The following is an 18,190-nucleotide window of genomic DNA, read 5'->3' as shown; positions in this document are numbered from 1 at the left end:
TATATATATATATATATATATATATATAAATAACCAATGAATATTTATAGGTAGTACTGAAAGAATAACAAATAGCTGAGGACCACACCTCTAATCCTAACTATTTGTGATGCTGAGATCAGGAGAATTCTGATGCAGGCCCAAACTGGGCAGCCACAGGAGACTCTCCTCAACCAATAGCCAGCTATGATGTGGCACTGATCATCCCAACCCACAACATAAACCTGCCTTTTTTGTTTTTGTTTTGTTTTTGGTTGGTCATGGGGCTTGAACTCTGGGCCTGGGCGCTGTCCCTCAGCTCTTCAGTTTAAGGCTAGCGCTCTACCACTTGAGCCACAGCATCACTTCTGGTTTTCTGGTGGTTAACTGGAGATAAGAGTCTCACAGACTTTCCTGCCTGCCTGGGTTGGCTTTGAACCACGATCCTCAGCTCTCAGCCGGTGCCCGGCCTGATATGAACCTTAAAATAGACAAATTGAAGCTGGGTGCCAATGGCTCACACCTGTGACCCTAGCTTCTCAGGAGGCTGAGATGTGAGGACAATGCTTTGAAGCCAGCCTGGGCAGGAAAGTCTGTTATCCCCAATTAACCACCAAAAAAGCCATAAATGATGAGTGCTAGAGCCTTGAACAACAACAAAAAAAAAAGTTCAGTTTTCAGGCCCTGAGTTCAAGCATCATAACAGGCAGGCATTACAAACACACACACACACACAAGCGCGCTCGCACGCACGCACACAGTTAAATTGAAGGTCTAGGCATGCAATAAGGCAGACCCTATCTCAACATAACCAGGGAAAGAAAGGGCCAGAGAAGTGGTTCAGCAGTAGAGCACCTACCTACCAAGTGTGAGGCCTGGAGTTCAAACCCCTGTAACTAAGAAAAAAAAAACAACTTTCTACTTATATTCCAAAACAGCCTTTCCCACAGCTACATAAAGATTCATTCAATTATTTAACCAAGTTTTCTGATCACTATCTACATTCTCATAGCTTTCCAAATCATGCACAGCCTACTGGATGATCTCAAGGTGAAGAGGTGAATATAAAGTGTCCATTGTGAGAACACGAATATCATGGTGGAATGGAGATCGTTTCCCGTAAAATGTACTATGTGGAATAGGGTTTGAAGAGAATTCTGTAGTAAAAGATAATTTTAATAAGTATAACAGAATAAGAGAGACTTGAACACAATTCTATAATAGAACAGAAATCACACCTGGCTCTGTTTAAAAGAAAAAAATCCTAGCCGGGCGCTGGTGGCTCATGCCTGTAATCCTAGCTACTCAGGAGGCTGAGATCTGAAGATCACAGTTCAAAGCCAGCCTGGGCAGCAGAGACCGTGAGACTCCTATCTCCAGTAAACCACCAGAAAACCGGAAGTGGCGCTGTAGCTCAAGTGGTAGAGCGCTTCCCTTGAGCTGAAGAGCGCCCAGGCCCAGAGTTCAAGTCCCATGACAAAAAAAAAGAAAAAAAAGAAAAAATCCTTTCCAAAAATAAGGCTTCTGGGAACAACTGCTCTTTGCCAACTATTTCTGCTAAATGAAGAAAGCACAGGCAAGGAATGCCTGGCAAAGTAGATGCCAAGGAAAGGTGCAGTCAGAGGCAATGAGTGGAAGAGGGGTGGCAGCCTGCTGGGCTGAAACTGCGTATTAACAATAACTGAAACTTCATATAAACTCAAGTCATCACAGGCAGCAACATCCCACAAAACAAGAAAACACTCCACGACCTCATCAGTCTCCTGACTGACCATTGGCTCTGCTGAATCACAAAACACAGTAAAGAAAACACATGTGCCTTGGGAATATTCTGGGACAGCTTGGCCCGTCTGAACTCCTGCCTTGGGTCTAACCCTTGACAATTTTCCCCTGCACTCAGCAGGGGGAAGGAGTCACTAGTTCATGTCTTCATTACATCCAAGGAACTACACATAATAAGCTAGTCAACAGACTTCTCCAACTTCTGAGAAGAGAAATACACTTTTTCTTTTTTTTTCTGTCCTGGGGCTTGAACTCAGGGCCTAGGTGCTGTCCCTGAACTTTTTTGGTCAGTCGTGGGGCCTCAATTCTGGGCCTGGGAGCTCTCCCTCAGCAATTCAGCTCAAACCACTTAAGCCACAACTCCACTTGCATTTTTTTCTGCTTATGTGGTGCTGAGGAATCAAACCCAGAGCCTCATGCATACAAGGCAAGAACTCTATCACTGAGCCACCTTCCCCGCCCCCTGTCCCTGAACTTTTTTTGTGCTCAAACGTAGTACTCTACCACTTGAGCCACAGTTCCATTTCTAGTTTTCAGGTGGTTAATTAGAGATAAGAGTCTCGTGGACTTTTCTGCCCAGGCTGGCTTTGAACCCCAATCCACAGATCTCAGCCTCCTGAGTAGCTAGGATTACAGGTATGACCCACCAGTGCCCAGCTTATGTGCACATTTCTTTTTTTTTCTTTTTTTTGGCCAGTCTTGCAGCTTGAACTCAGGGCCTGGGCACTGTCCTTGAATATCTTTTTCTCAATGCTAGCACTCTACTACTTGAGCCACAGCACCTCTTCTGGCTTTTTCTGTGTATGTGGTACTGAGGAACTTCATGCATGCTAGGCAAGCACTCTACCACTAAGCCACCTTCCAAAGCCCTTATGTGCACATTTCTAAGCCAAGTTCTCAAACCTCAGAGGAGCTATCTCAGTGGAGACCAGAGGCTGAGTACTGTTGCACCACCAGTGGTTAGTCTGGCAGCAAATAGTGGTCCACACACCACTGACATCTCCTCAGACAGTAGGGTCTCCTAGTGGAAGAGTTAAAAACATTAGAAAGGAAGTGTGGCTCAAGTGGTAGAGTGCTAGCTTTGAGTACAAAAGGTCAGGGACAGTGCCCAGGAACTGAGTTCAAGCCCCCAGGGCAGGCACAAAAACATTAGATAAACAGTGGCCATTAACTCAGTCCAGTACCTTCTGCAGCAAGGAAATACTAGCAGACATACTCCGGAGTCTCATCCATGACTCATTTCAAAACATACTAGGAATACTTGACTAAAATATAATTGGCCAAGATTAGCCTCAATCACTGAAATCAAAGTTGACATCTTGTGACTAGAATACTAGGAAACTACTCCACCCAGGAAAACAAGTTGTTGACCACCTGTCCTAGCCAGCCCCCAGACGGCGCAGAGAGCAGAAAGCGCTGCTTCTAGGAGAGGCAGCCATGGAGGAAAGCACAGCCTCACTGCATCCACACAACTTCTGGCTGAGGGTTTGTTCACCTCAGTACGCACAGTACAAGTTTCAGCTCCCCAAATTGCTCCAAACCCTGTATGTAAACTTCCTACCCTAGCTAGGCAAGATTGCCTTCCAAACTGTTTCTTCCAGCAGTGCCCTCTTCTAATACAAGGAATGAAAGATAATATATATTAAATCTATGTCAGGCACTGGCAGGTCATACCTGTAATTCTAGCTACTCAGTAAGAGGCTGAGATCTGGAGGACTGTAGTTCAAAGCTAGCCGGAACAGAAAAAGACTCCATTTCCAAAATAACCAGCCAAATGCCAGACTTAAAGTGTGACTCAAGTCTTCAGAATGTCAACTGAGCAAAAAAGATTAGCAAGAGCAAGGATCTTAGTTCAAACTCCAGTACTGGGGGAAAAAATATTAAAAAGTACATACAGCCTGGTGCCGGTGGCTCACGCCTGTAATCCTACCTACTGAGGAGGCTGAGATCTGAGGATCACGGTTCAAAGCCAGCCTGGGCAGAAAAGTCCATGAGACTCTTATCTCCAATTAACCACCAGAAAACCAGAAGTGTTGCTGTGGCTCAAGTGGTAGAGCGCTTGCCTTGAGCTGAAAAGTGCAGGGATAGCGTCCAAGCCCAGAGTTCAAGCCCCACAACCGACAAAAAAAAAAAAAAAAAAAGTACATACAAGTCATAACTCTGCTGCATCTGAAGAATAAAGAAGTTGGCAAACCATACAAAAGGTATAAGTGGGAGTGCTAGTGATCACACCTATAACCCTAGCTACTCAGGAAGCTGAGATCTAAGGATTTAAGTTTGAAGACAGCCCAGAGAGGTAAATCTGTAGGATTCTTTTCTCCAATTAACCCCCAGAAAACCGGAAGTGGAGCTGTGGCTTAAAATGGTAATGTGCTAGCCTTGAGCAGAAAAGCTCAGTGACAGCACCCGGGCCCAGAGTTCAAGCCCCACAACCAAAAAACAAACAAGCAAAAAGACTCAATGCACTGCACCATAAATACTTGTGCAGTCAGGAACAGGACACAGGCTATAGGCAGAACTGCTTGAAGTCAGCCAGAGGCTCTCCAAACAGACCGTCTCAACCACAGTTCCCATCCCACACCCATAAAACAAAGCAACACTGACCTAGCTTGGAGGCTGACCACAGGATCATGTGGTTGAGGCCAGCAGGGGCTATCTATTGAGAGACTGTTTAAGAAAAATTAATTACATGGGGCTGAGAAGGTGGCTCAGTGGTAGAGCACTCGCCTTGCATGCCTGAGGCCCTGGGTTCGATTCCTGAGCACTACATAAGAAAAAAGCCAGAAGTGGCACTGTGGCTCAAGTGGTAGAGCGCTAGCCTTGATCTGAAGAGCTGAGGGACAGCGCTCAGGCCCAGAGTTCAGGCCCCACGACCAGACCAAAAAAATAATTAATTACATACTTACATAGACACTGAAAGCACACAAAAATCAACAAATTTATATAAAAATAACATATAAGTGAGACACCTGTAGCTCAGCCTTTAATCCTAAATACCAAAGAGTGAGGACCAAGTGCTGGTGGCTTATGCCTGTAATCCTAGTTACTCAGGAGGCTGAGATCTGAGGATTATGTTTCAAAGCCAGCCCAGGCAGGAAAGTCCGTGAGACTCTTACCTCCAATAAACCACTAAGAAAACTGGAAGTGGCACTGTGGCTCAAATGGTAGAGCACTTACCTAGAGCTGAAGAGCTCAGGGACAGCGCGCAGGCCCAGAATCCAAGTCCCACAACTGACAAAAAGAAAACACACACACACACACACACACTCTCTCTCTCTCTCTCTCTCTCTCTCCCTCTGGAGGGGCTAGAAGCCTACCTATCTATGGCTGGGAATGTGGCTTAGTTGTAGAGTGCTTGCCTAACATGCTTGAAGCCCTGGGTTGGAGTCCTCAGTACCACAAAAACATTAAGAGAAGGAAGTGGTGCTGTGGCTCAAGTGGTAGAGTGCTAGCCTTGCCAAAGTTGTTCAGGGGCAGTGCCTCAGCCCTGAGTTCAAGCCCCAGGACTGTCCCCCCACACACACACCAAAAAAAAAAAAAAAAAGACACCTGTCTAGCAAATCCCTGAGTTCAAACCCTAATAGCACCAAGAAATAAAAGATAAAATTAACCTAGAAGATATTTAGTGAAAATAGTTGAAAAGGAACAATTTAGTTTCTTACATATATATATATGTGTATGTACATATATGCATAAATATATGTATATGTATATGTATATATATATATATATATATATATTTCTAATTCTCTTACAAGAAATTAAAAGTATGGCTGGATGTTTATAGGTTTCTGTTGGTTGTGGGGTTTAAACTCAGGGCCTGAGCATTGTCCTGAAATCTTTTGTTAAAGGCTAGTGCTCTTACCACTTTGAGCCACATTTACACTTCCAGTTTTCTGATTAATTGGAGATGAGTCTTCTTTTTTTTTTTTTGTCCTGGGACTTGAACTCTAGGCCTGGGTGCTGTCCCTCAGCTCTTCAGCTCAAGGCTTACACTACCATTTGAGCCTCAGTACCACTTCCAGTTTTCTGAGTGGTTTATTGGAGATGAGTCTCACAGACTTTCCTGCCTGGTCTGGCTCTGAACCACGATCCTCAGATCTCAGCCTCTTCAGCAGCACATTTGTCACCTTAACTACTCAGGAGGCAGAGATTGGGAGGTTCCTGGTTCTATGTTAGCCAGAGCAGAAAGTTGGTGGTATTCCATCTCAGTAAGAAAAGCTAGTGGGTAGTCTGTCATTCCAGCAACAGGGCAAGCATACATCCAGAATTGTGCTCCAAGCTAGCCTGGGCCAAAAGTGAGACCTTATTTAAAAAAATAACCAGAATGGAGTGCTGTAAAACAGCTACTCAGGAGGCTGATATCTGAGAATTGTGGTTCAGAGCCAGACAAGCAAAGTCTGAGCAGTAATGTCTGTGAAACTCTATCTCCAATTAACCACCAAAAAGTCTGAAGTAGAGCTGTAGTGTAAACGGTAAAGTACCTGTCTAGCAAATGGAAATCCAACCATAGTACCACAAAAAAATATCACAAATTTACACATAAGATGGCTAAAAGTCACCTGCAACTTAATGTCGCTTTTAGGGAGAAACAAACTAGTAACTAATAACCTCCACTCTTAACACAAAGAGGCTTAGGGACAGTGCCCAGGTCCTAAATTCAAGTCCTAAGGCTGGCTTTTGCTGATCCTAGGGTATTAACTCAGGGCCTGCCAGCATACTATCCCTGAACTTCTTTGTGCTCAAGGCTAGTGCTCTACCACTTGAGACACAGTGCCATTTCGAGCTTCTTTTGGGTTCACTGGAGCTAAGAGTTTCACAGATTTTCCTGCCTGGGCTAACTTTGAACGGTGATCCTCAGATGTCAGCCTCCTCCTCCAGTAGTTAGGATTACAGGTGTGAGCCACCAGTGCCAGGTGCCTTTGATAATGTTGACCAGTCATCTCCATACTCCCTTTCTTCTGCTACATCCACAGCTGGCCTCTCACAGAGAATTTGTGTTCCTGGCTCACAATGGCCCTTACTCTTGGTTGACCAGCTGCAGCTCTGGGTCAGGCACTCATCTAGGCAAAAGCTGATGAGGCCTCTGGACAAGGCACACTGGCAATAAAATACTGCCGCTCACAAGCTGCTGGTCAAACTGGCCCAACAGGACCAGTACAGGAAATCAAGACTCTCAACATAAATTTTGATGTGATAGGATGATCAAACTTTTTATTTCTTCCTGTGCCTATCATATTAACATAACTCATATCATAAAGATCATCACAATAAACAAAAAGTTCAGAGCTGGGGGCACTGTTCAAGTGGAAGAGTACTTGCCTAGCAAGTTCGAATCCTAGTGCTGCCAAGTAATAGTATTAAAAATAAATGGGCAAAGTTCAGATTTCAAGGATATTCAACCAAGGTGAAGCTACTATCACTGTCCAATTCCAGAATATGTTTAACTCCACTGTAGTCACTCCCAAATCTTCCTTCCCAACCTTGGTAGTCCACCCAGACCTACACTATATGCATTCACTTATTTCATTTTCTTATATGAGAATTCAATTGCAAGAAACTGAGAAGCTACAATTTGAGAGATTGAACTAGGAGTCTATTAGAAAGTTGGCCATTTTCAGGTGGAATCCAGTCTCAAAGACCTGCAGCCCAGAATGTAGATTGCACAAAGCTTTAAGCCAAAAACCACATTTGGATGGAGACCTAAGCCCAACAAAAGCATGGGAGATGGGGGTGGGGGGTGTAATACATACACTGGTTCAGGCAGTAGTGTCAAGTTCAAACACCAGTACCGCCCCCCCCATGTGTGTGTGTGTGCGCATGCGTACGTGTACACTCTCGCTCTCTCTCTCTGCCAGCTGTGATCACTCAGCCCCAAAACAAGGAGTTTTTAATGCACCTAGGTCTCAGTCCCAGTCCCCCACAGCACCTGGGGGAAAGCCAAGTATAGCAGAGGATCACCTGCCACAGCGCAAAGCTGAGCCCATCAATGGTTCCTTGGCCCTCTTCACCAGGCAGAGTATAAGATCAGAACCCACTAGAGCAGCGAGGGGGAAACACAGTACTTGTCTCTCTGAAGGGACATCTGCTACTCAGCTCCTCTGGCAGAGAAGGCAGTCCGCTAGGGCCTAATTCTAGGCTTTATAAACAATGTCGAAGCTCTTGAAATTTCCTCCATTCAAAATGACATGCATCTTTACCTTGGATTAAAGATCACACAGACACATAAAATCCATGGAAAAAAACCCTCTCGTTTATTTGATTAAACAAAAATAAAATAAGCTGCATAGGAACATTTTTAAAGTCCAAAGAGACACCAACTTTGTTTTAAGGCTGTGGTAGCTGATACAGCATCTCCTTGCCACCTTGTCCAGCCCTCTCTGTGGACCACAGCGATACATTCAGAAGCCTGTTAGCAAACACAGGAGTTTAAACACTTTTCCATTGGTTCTTCACCTGTTCATTGCCTGTCATGCCTGCGGCCTGCAATACTAACATACAAGGTTTAAAAGTAAAAACAAAACAGGAAGGGTCAGGGAGACAGGTGTGTATAATGAACAGAAACCCACTTCTGCCAAAAAGCTTGGGGAAATGCCCCACCTACCCACGGCAATGTGTGGTCCACACTGCCACAGCCAATGCCCACTCACAATGGAGTAGTATGCAATGGCACCCCAACTGGGCTTGTAGTGAGCTTCCTGCAGCCCAGGAGGTATTCTGGTGGCACATAATCCTATTGATTTGCCTTGGAGAAAATAACAGAAAATCAGAGGTTTGGTCAGTCTAATATCAAGCAACCTGACTCTGTGACATGTTGCCAAATTCTGTATTTATTCTCTTTAAAAACAAAAACTGAGTCATATATTCTACACTTAAAGCATTTTTGCTGACCAGGCATGAGAGCTAATGGACAGTATTAAGTAAGATTCATTAAAAGGAAAAAAAAAAATACAAACAACCCTCCCACCCACCCAACTACATGTAACATGCTAAACATCCCTATTACCCACCCACCCCCGTCTGCATTGACGTTAGGGGAAAAGGAAAAAAACAGAAACAAAAACAACTTTCTTATGACCCTAAAAACAAGAAAATCCAATAAATGAGAAACATCTTCCTTTGAAGAAAGATAACTACAGACTGTTAGAAAGAGAACTATTCCAGAACTGATGATTTCAAGAAAGTAAACACTTCCCTACACACGCCAACATTCTGCCAGTGTGCTGAGATAACCCTAAGAAAAACACTACCTGAGCTGGAAGTTAATACAATCATTAAAAGAGGTCTAAGACCGTGTGGAACACAACACTTTTAAAACCATTACTGGTTAAATGGAGATGGAAAAACATCTCACCAGGCTGGCTTTTTAACCCGTAAGATCAGTTTTTAAAATAGACATCCTTGAGGTATATTTCTTCAACCATGACAGTCATAAACCCAACTTAGGAGGACCATAACAGTGGTCTTCAGACCCTCTCATCCAATCATATCTGACATTTTACCAGGGAAGAAGACAGGAAGAGGGTCAATACAGTATATCCTGATAATGTGCTTCTTCAAATTTATCAAGTATTCAACAAACAAGGAACAAGAAAAATAAGGGGGAGGGAGGGAAACAACCCGTTCATGTCACCTTTGGTAGAAAAGGAAATCAAAACAAAAGAGCAACACATCTTTCTCCAGTCACTGCAGTGGAAACAGCTGAGTTTAGAAGGCTCTCAATACAATCGCAAAGTCAAAGGGCCTCGTTCCCTTCAAATACCTGATGTTCCAATTTGACCTCTAGGGTATTCCCCTAAAAAGTTCTCTTTGCAGACATTCAAATACAGATAAAATATTTTTCTCTTGAAGAGAAAAAGAGACCTAAAGGTCCTCATTTTTTCAGTTAAGTCCTATAATGGGTCAAATTAACCAGTAGTTTCATAATACTGAAAAATGTGGTAGACGGAGATATGTATAATTCTATTGAGGGGAGGGGAAGGGGAGCCAGATTGGTTAAGAACTACTTGCATTTATTTTTAAAGGTTAATCTTTTCTCCTGAGAGACATCAGGTCCAGATTTATGAAAAGATCTGGTCTAGATTGAGAGGTAGCTTTCCCACTTCTGCCTGCTCCCCACTAGATTACAACAATTCTTTTCAAGCTCTGTTTTTGCTAAAAGTGAGGTAGATAAGACTTTTATCACAAGTGAGGTAGAAACCAAACAAAGGCAATCAATGTGGATGGAGTGCTGTGCCTGTGCCCTGGCCCACAGGAAGCCAACGAGAAGCCAGAGAAAGCTGCAGGCCTAGGAAGACCTGACCCTATGCAATCACCGTTGCATGAGTGTGACTTTTATACAGGCCCAGACTGTTGAAAACTCAGTAAGAGGGAGGTCCTAAATAAATACCCTAAGTACTTTTTGGCACCACTGGATTAAAAAAACAAAACAAAACAGAAACGGGGGAGGAAAAAAAAAAAAAACAAGCCTAAAACTTTGGCATATCTTTCACTATCTACCAGAACACAGCAATTCTAGGATCTTCCAAATAGGAAAACAACACATAACAAACAGAATTCTGCTGCTTCAAGCCTAAAAGATTTCTCTCCTGGAATTAAGCTTTGGCTTAAAACAGACTGAGGCCAACCGACCTCAAGCTATTCTCTCAAAGCTCCATCACAAAGTGTCTTCGTTCTGGCAACTTCTTTGGCCCAACACATAACTGAGAATCTGTTTGGGGTACCCTTCTATGTTTCCCAAATAAGTTAAACTTACAAGGGCATTGATTGAGGAGTTAGTAGTGCACTTGCGATTCAGCCCAGGCCGCTGGGCCCAGCTCACTCAGGGATCTCCTGGCAGCCTCAACAAAGCACAGGTGGAGACCAGATTTGCTCCAAACTGTACCAGGAAATCAATCTTTTGTTTCTTTGTTTTTAAAGACCACCCTTTTGAAATGTTAAGTAGGTGCCAACCTATGGGCCATTTCGATTTATTTTAACATCTCAATAGCCAAACCTATATAGCCCTAATGCCAATGGGCACCTCAAAACACACACCGCTACCACCAGACCACTAGTTCTACATGGAAAACCACCATGCAATCATCATTCACTCCCTAGAAACATTTTCAGCTCTGCAGCCAAGGACTTTACTGTTTTCACCTTGTTGAAGACAATCCTCTTTGACCCAATTCTTACCCACCTCACAATGGGCGGGAGTAACACATTTGAATGCAGGTATTAGACCAGCCTTACACTGGAGAGCACCAAACTTTGGCCTTTATCATCTGGCTTTGTTTGGGAACATTCCACCTATACCAATAAACACTATCCAAAGTGCTTAGCACCAATCCCTAGGGGCTAGAAGTCAATGGTGGGCAACCACAAACAGCTACTTGCTTTAAAAACAAGTTTCCCAAATGTGACTAATGTTTCTCAGATGCTAGTCACTCACCCTTCTGGGTGCAAAAAAGGTTAAGGGGAGCCCCACATTGGAGGATGCAGAGGCAGCATCTCTCACATACACAATTGCTCTAAGCCTGCCTGCACACTGGTCCCTCTACTGATTATTAAAGAACTGACCTCATCATTGCAGCCATGGAGGTGAAACTTCGGCTTACAACCAAACCCACAGCAAAACGTTAAGGTTTTTTTTTTTCCCAATTGCTGCTTACCAAGAATATTTCTCATTTACTTAACAGTATTCCCCCTACAGAAGGGGAAGTTAGGAACAAAGGAGGGAAGACAACCCTGGGAAGAAAGTGGATTAAAAGAACAGAACATCAAAGTGGAAGAAATCTACTAAAAAAAACTTTTTCCAGCCACAACCAAACTTAGGATTCTGAGAATATTTTTTAAATCAAGATCCATTTCTTCACTTAAAAACCAAAAGCAAAAAACTTAGAAGCGTGTAAAGGCAGTTGTCTGATATCAAAGGGTGACTTGCTGGCCAATGAGGAGTAGGAAGAAAGTCACCTCTGAGTTACTCCACTCCTTACCAAAGAACCTGGAACACAGGGGCAAAATAAAAGGAATTGGGAACTGGAACTTAAGATCCTAAAAGAAAAGGTGCTACTTTTCAAACAGGATACTGTGAGGCTCTATCTACCCAGGAATCAGGAAGCTGGGGGGCAGTTTTGGGATCTCTGGTTGCATGGTTGTGTGAGATGAGTTGCCCACCCCCCCTTCCATTGTGGTCACTCAGAAAAGGAAGAAACTGAAACTTACAGAGCTAAAGCAAGAAACAAGGAAGGTCAAACTGGTAAACTAAATGCCCACAAGATGGGGTAGGTAAGTAATCTGATGATTTCAAGCAAGAGGTCTCCCTGGTATGCCACTGGAGTGCAGGAACGCCTCGTTTTCTGAGGACTGCTAATCCAGCATCTGCTCTTATTTTGGTATTGGGGGGAGGGAGGATATAGGAATATAGGACCTACTCGGGGCTCTAATAGGAATATAGGAGCTATTCGGGGTTCTAAAACAGACAATACTTAAAAGCATGAAGTTTGTACCCAAGCCCAGCTTACAGCAAACTAATCCTGTAAAGTGACAAATGCCAACCCCCTTATTTGTGAGGTAGAACTCTGGCTTATACATTTTCATTCTTTGGTACCGAATAACAGGTTTAAGCAGAGGTATGATGTCCTACACATTTCAGGTTAGGATGATTTGGGTTTACAAATCCTTTACATTCAAAGCCTTGGGTAGGGGGTGGAGGTGGGGGGAGAGCTTCATGTTACTCATGAGGTATAACAGCACAACTCGGGTACAGGATCCTGCGAAGGTGACCCGAGCGGAGGGTATAGGAACAGGCTGTTCCCACTAACTTGAGGTTCAAATATTCTATTTCCCTGAACTTCCAAAGCAGGAAAAAAAAAATTGTGCTTTTAAAACAAAAAGTTTATTCCTTAACCTACTGAGTCTTCTTAGAAAAAGCAATTCCTAGCATTGTAGTACATTCACTTCAGGGTCAGGTTCAGCCCTGCCCCACCTGAATAGTCAGTCCCTAGTTTGGGGGGGTGCCTTGCATCTTGAGTACCCTCTACTTGCTCTTGCAGCAAGTCAGTCCATGTCTGAAAACTCTCTCTCCAAGATGAGTTTCCTTCCTTCTACCTAACTCTTCATATCCAATAAGGTAAGAACACTTTTAAGAATACTTATAATCAAGAGTCCTGAGCTACATCTATTTCTTAGAAGTGTAAGAGGGGAGGGGAGAGACCTTTCTTGGGATGTGGTAAGTCATTTCCATTTCCAGCTTCACTACTGGGGTGCAAGATGGCTTTAAAACACACCACACACACACACAACACACACACACAACACACACACTCCTCCCTTACAAAAAATAAAATTTAAACACCCTAAAATATAAATGGTCTGCTTTTCTTGGCTAGCAAGCCACAGCCACCTCTCCTAGGGATAAGAAAACTGAGGGAAGATGTTAGACACACTTTGAGTTATTAATAAAAGAACTGGAAAGCCTTCTGTTGCAGCATTTAAAAAAAAAAAAGAAAAAGGACAATTTTCCCCAAAAGATCAAACCACACAACACAATCTAACCTCACAGGAATAATATTCTCAAAAACACAAATGCTCTATGAATTCAAATCCCACTTTTCCAAGTTTTAGTTTCTGTCTTTAAGTAGTTTTTGTGTTTCCTTGGCTCAATCTACAGAATGCACCCACCACACACATCCGATGCCCTCGCTACCAGGCTTGTGCACACCTTGCCCGTGCGTTGAAGAGGGAATGTTAATATCACAGAGGAGGGAAGAGGGCCTGCTGGAGGACATGCAAAGATTCATGAGGTAGATAGAAATTATCATTTCACAGGCTCAATCCCTGCACAAAAGGTAAGTACATTCATCTGTAAAAAAATAAAGATGAGGTAGGACTTAAGTAATGTTGTACTTTTCTTGTTCTCTTTAAAAAAAAAAAAGAAAAAAAGAAAAAGAATCCCTGAGACTGCTTCTTCTTTGAAATTCAAACGGAGACCACACATACACACACACACAAACACACACATACACACACACACAAACACAACCCAAACACAGAAACCCAGAAAGATGCGATTAGAAAATGAGGATTCGATTGTTGCCAAAGTCCACCACGACAATCATGCCATCGGGAGTGACTGCGATGCCAGATGGGCGATCCATCTGCCCAAAGCCGCTGCCTTGAGCACCAAACTTGCACAAGAAGCTACCGTTGGCTTCAAACATCTGCACACGGTGGTTTCTGGAATCAGCCACAATGATACGCCCCTCCTGGTCCACGGCCACACCTTGTGGGCGCAAGAACTGCCCATTGCCAGTGCCCTCTGAGCCCAGAAAACGTGCGGATTGGCAGTCAGGGTGAATGACCAGGAGGCGGTGGTTGTTGAAGTCGGTGACCACCAGGTGACCTTCATGGTTGAAGGCCACGCCCCGTGGGGAGTCAAAGTGCTTCCAGAGAGCCCCCTCGAAGCCATACTTATTCAAGAAAACCCCATCGGGCCCGAAGAGCTGGATGCGGTGATTCCGCGTATCTGACACGAGGATCTTTCCCTCAGAATTGACTGCCACATCCCAAGGGTAGTTGAACTGCCCGTTTTTGGTTCCTTTCTCACCAAACTTGAGGAGGAACTGACCCTCAAAGGTGAAGATCTGGATGCGATGATTGTCCTTGTCAGCCACCACGATCCTGCGTGAAGCATCACAGGCCACCCCAGCCGGTCGGTCGAACTGCCCAGGCCGGGAGCCCAGGGTGCCAAATTTGTGGTGGAAGGAGCCACAAGGCTTGAACACCTGGATGCGATTATTGCTGCGGTCGGCCACGATGATATAGCCTTCCTTATCCACACTCACTCCCCAAGGGCGGCAGAGCTTGCCATCACTGTCACCCTCACTGCCAAAGCTCAGGCCCGGCAGCCCGATGCCCACATAGCTGCGGCCAGACTTGACCACCACCTTAAAGGGGCTGTTCTCAATATGTTGGTTGCACAGGGTCACGGACACCAGGTGCTCACCCTCTAGCTGGGGCCGGTAGCTCACCAAGTAAGTCCCGTTCTGCTGATCACTCACCTCTGCTCCAAACAGATTGCCATCAGGACCCAAGACCACAGCTGACATTAGATCACCTCCTGAGAGGCGTGGCTCACCATCATGGTCATAACCAATGACAGTGAAGGAGGCCACCTTACCCTGGAGGGCCCGCTTGAGGCCATCACCAGTAGCCTTAGTGAGTGGTGCAAAGGCCCCACTGCTAACAAAGCCAAAGGACTTGATGGCAAGGTACAGTGTCTGGTCAGGGGGTGTGAACATGACCCGGTCATCTTCCTGGGGCTGCAGGAGGCTCCGCAGGGTCTTCAGCTCCTGCACCTGGGCTAGCATCCGGTCTCGAGCCAGCAGGACATCCAGTGCCCGACCTTCCTCCAGGACCTGCTGGACGGCACTGATGGTACTTTCCAGCTTGTTGAGGTTTTGCCGCAGCTTCTCCACCTGCAGGTACAGAGACTTGGCCTTCACCTGGCGGATCTTCTCTACCTGAAGGAAAAGTTGAGAGAACACAGACTTAGGAGCAGAGAACCGAAACTCATCCATCCATCCAATCAGAAAGCTCTATACTGAGAGGCTAAGGGATGGCCACAAAAATGTGACCTGTATTTTTTTTTTTAATTGTCAAGATACTATACAGAGGGTTCCAGTTCCATAAGTAAGGTAATGAGTACACTTCCTATTGAGCATTGTTACCCCCTCCATTGTTTTCCCCCTACCATCCCTTCCCTCCCTACCTTCCCCGAAGTTCTTTTTTTGGATTGTGATTAAGTGATTACATAATTTCCCGAATTTCACAGTCTTGTGGGATAATGATGCTCATTTAAAGTCACAAGTTCATTCTAACTTTCCTGGAGCAAATTGTCTATCACAGTCTATAACATATAACGGTGTACACATGTTATACACCATACATGTGATCATCAGCATGGGGATATTTAGTAGTGGTTCAACCAGATGAGTGGGAGTTCTTTGTTTCTTAAGTCCTGTTAGTTTTGTCGTATCACCTAACATTTTGGATTTAACATCCACTTATCAGGGAGACCATGTACCGTTTGTCTCTTTGCTCTTGGCTTATCTTGCTCAACATGATTCTTTCTAGCTCCATCCATTTCCCTGCAAATGCCATTATTTTGTCATTTCTAATGGCTGCATAATATTCCATTGTGTATAGATACCACAATTTTTGGATCCATTCATCTATGGTGGGGCATCTGGGTTGTTTCCATATCCTAGCTATTGTGAACAGTGCTGCAATAAACATGGAGGTGCACGTGTCCTTGTATATTGGTTCCTGTTGTTCAGGGTAGATGCCTAGAAGTGGTATGACTGGGTCGTAAGGGAGGTCAATCTTTAGCTTTCTAAGGACCCTCCAGACTGCTTTCCAAAGTGGTTGTATAAGTGTACATTCCCACCAGCAGTGTAATAGGGTTCTTCTTTCTCCGCATTCCCTCCAGCATTTGTCGTTGGCTGATTTGTGGATGTGGGACATTCTGACTGGGGTAAGGTGGTATCTCAGGGTTGTCTTTATTTGCATTTCCTTCACCACCAAGGATGATGAACATTTCCTCATGTGTTTCTTTGCCATTTTATTTCTTCATTTGAGAAGTGCCTTTTTAGTTCCCTTGCCCATTTAGTAATTGGTTTGTTAGGTTTGGGAGGGATTAGTTTCTTGAGTTCCTTGTATATACAGGATGTTAACCCCTTGTCTGATATATTGCTGGTAAATATTTTTTCCCAATTAGTTGGTTGTCTTTCTAGCTTGGTTGCGATAGATTTAGCTGTGCAGAAGCTTTTTATTTTAAGGTAGTCCCATTTGTCAAGTCTCTCTCCAATTTGTTGTGACCCTGGGACTCTGTTCAGGAAGTTCCTTCCTGTGCATATTAGTTCAAGTGTGACCTGTACTCTTAAAGAACAGCAATTTTTTTTAAATCCAGTCCCCCCACCACCAAAAAAAAATGAGGAGAAACAGCTACTAAAACCACTGGAAGAATCCAGGCACTGGTGGTTCATGCCTGTAATCCCAGCTACTCAGGAGGATCATAGTCCAAAGCCAGTCCCTGTAGGAAAGTCTGTGAGACTCTTATCTCCAATTAACCTCCAAAAAATCCAGAAGTGGAACTGTGTCTCAAAGTGGTAGAGTGCTAGCCTTGAGCAAAAAGCTTAAAGACAGTGCCCATGACCAATGCCAACCCCAAACAAACAAAAAACCCACACTGATAAAATATACAGGACACTAAAGATTCACACACAGTGAGTCTGAAGGAGGATACTGTTAGGAGAAGAACACAAAGGCATAATGCCTCTGTGACTCTTGAAATCTGAGGGTCAAGGCCCAAAGCCAACCCAGGCAGGAAAGTCCAGGAGATTCTTATTTCCAAAAAGCAGGAAATGGAGCTGTTACTCAAGTGGTAGAGTATCAGCCTTGAGTAAAAAACTAAGAGACAACACCCAGGCCCAGAGTTCAATTCCCAGTACTAGTATTCTCCAAATAAATAAAACTACTAGAAGAACTTTTTTTTTTTTTTGGGGGGGGGGGGGGTGGTCCGGTCATGGGGCCTGAACTCTGGGCCTGGGCGCTGTCCTTCAGCTCAAGGATAGTGCTCTACCACTTGAGCCACAGTGCCACTTCCAGCTTTTTGCTTATGTGGTGCTAAGGAATCGAACCCAGGGCCTCATGCATACAAGGCAAGCGCTCTACCACTGAGCCACCTTCCCAGCCCCTAGAAGAAACTTGATGACAGTGAACTGAGGCTTAACTACTGGTATGCTATCAAGATTGTGTGCTGATTGACAATCTTTAGGCTATGAAAGAGACTGTCTTTGTTCAGAGGAAATAAACAATACTCAGTGGTAAAGAGGTGGTGTTTCCAGATTTCTAACTTACATTCAAGTTATAGCATAGATATTTGGCACTTGGGACCTGCAAGTTCTACAGTCTTAAATTCAACCACTTGTGCTTAGGAAATATTTAGGAAATACCACTATGCCTATACAAAACATGGAGACACTTCCACTGGTGCCTGGCACAGTTGTTATTTTTAATAGTTAATTATTATTCACAATTACTGTAGGTTAGGAATTAAAGAGAAATGAAGGTCAAAGTTGTCTAACAGAGCACATACTTTGTGCCAGGCATTATAGAAACAACAACTACCAACAGAAGACATGATTCTTGCTGATAACAGTGGCTTACTTTGTAGTCCTAGCTATTCAGGAGGCTGAGATCTGAGGATCATGGTTTAAAGGCAGCCCAGGCAGGAATGCCAGGAGATTCTTATCTCTTGCTAGTTTTGAGCAAAAAAAATTCACAGACCACCTCTCACCCCCAGGACGGACGGACGGACGGACGGACGGAAGGAAGGAAGGAAGGAAGGAAGGAAGGAAGGAAGGAAGGAAGGAAGGAAGGAAGG

The 18,190-nt window shown here is 44.2% G+C and overlaps 1 protein-coding gene across 1 annotated transcript in view; it reads right to left on the bottom strand.

The window, feature by feature from the left end:
- Positions 1-13,814: 13,814 nt before the first annotated feature.
- The window catches only part of Trim71 (tripartite motif containing 71, E3 ubiquitin protein ligase), a 68,724-nt gene continuing 64,348 nt past the window's right edge, over positions 13,815-18,190 (bottom strand). Inside the window, exon 5 of the mRNA XM_013028481.1 lies at positions 13,815-15,266. Coding sequence (XP_012883935.1) covers positions 13,815-15,266 — 1,452 coding nt within the window. The remainder of the gene's footprint in view (positions 15,267-18,190) is intronic.

Source organism: Dipodomys ordii, unplaced genomic scaffold, assembly GCF_000151885.1.
Source record: "Dipodomys ordii isolate 6190 unplaced genomic scaffold, Dord_2.0 Scaffold110, whole genome shotgun sequence".
Taxonomy (NCBI): domain Eukaryota; kingdom Metazoa; phylum Chordata; class Mammalia; order Rodentia; family Heteromyidae; genus Dipodomys; species Dipodomys ordii.
Note: the sequence above shows the minus strand (reverse complement) of the source record. Positions and strands in the feature narration are given on the sequence as shown.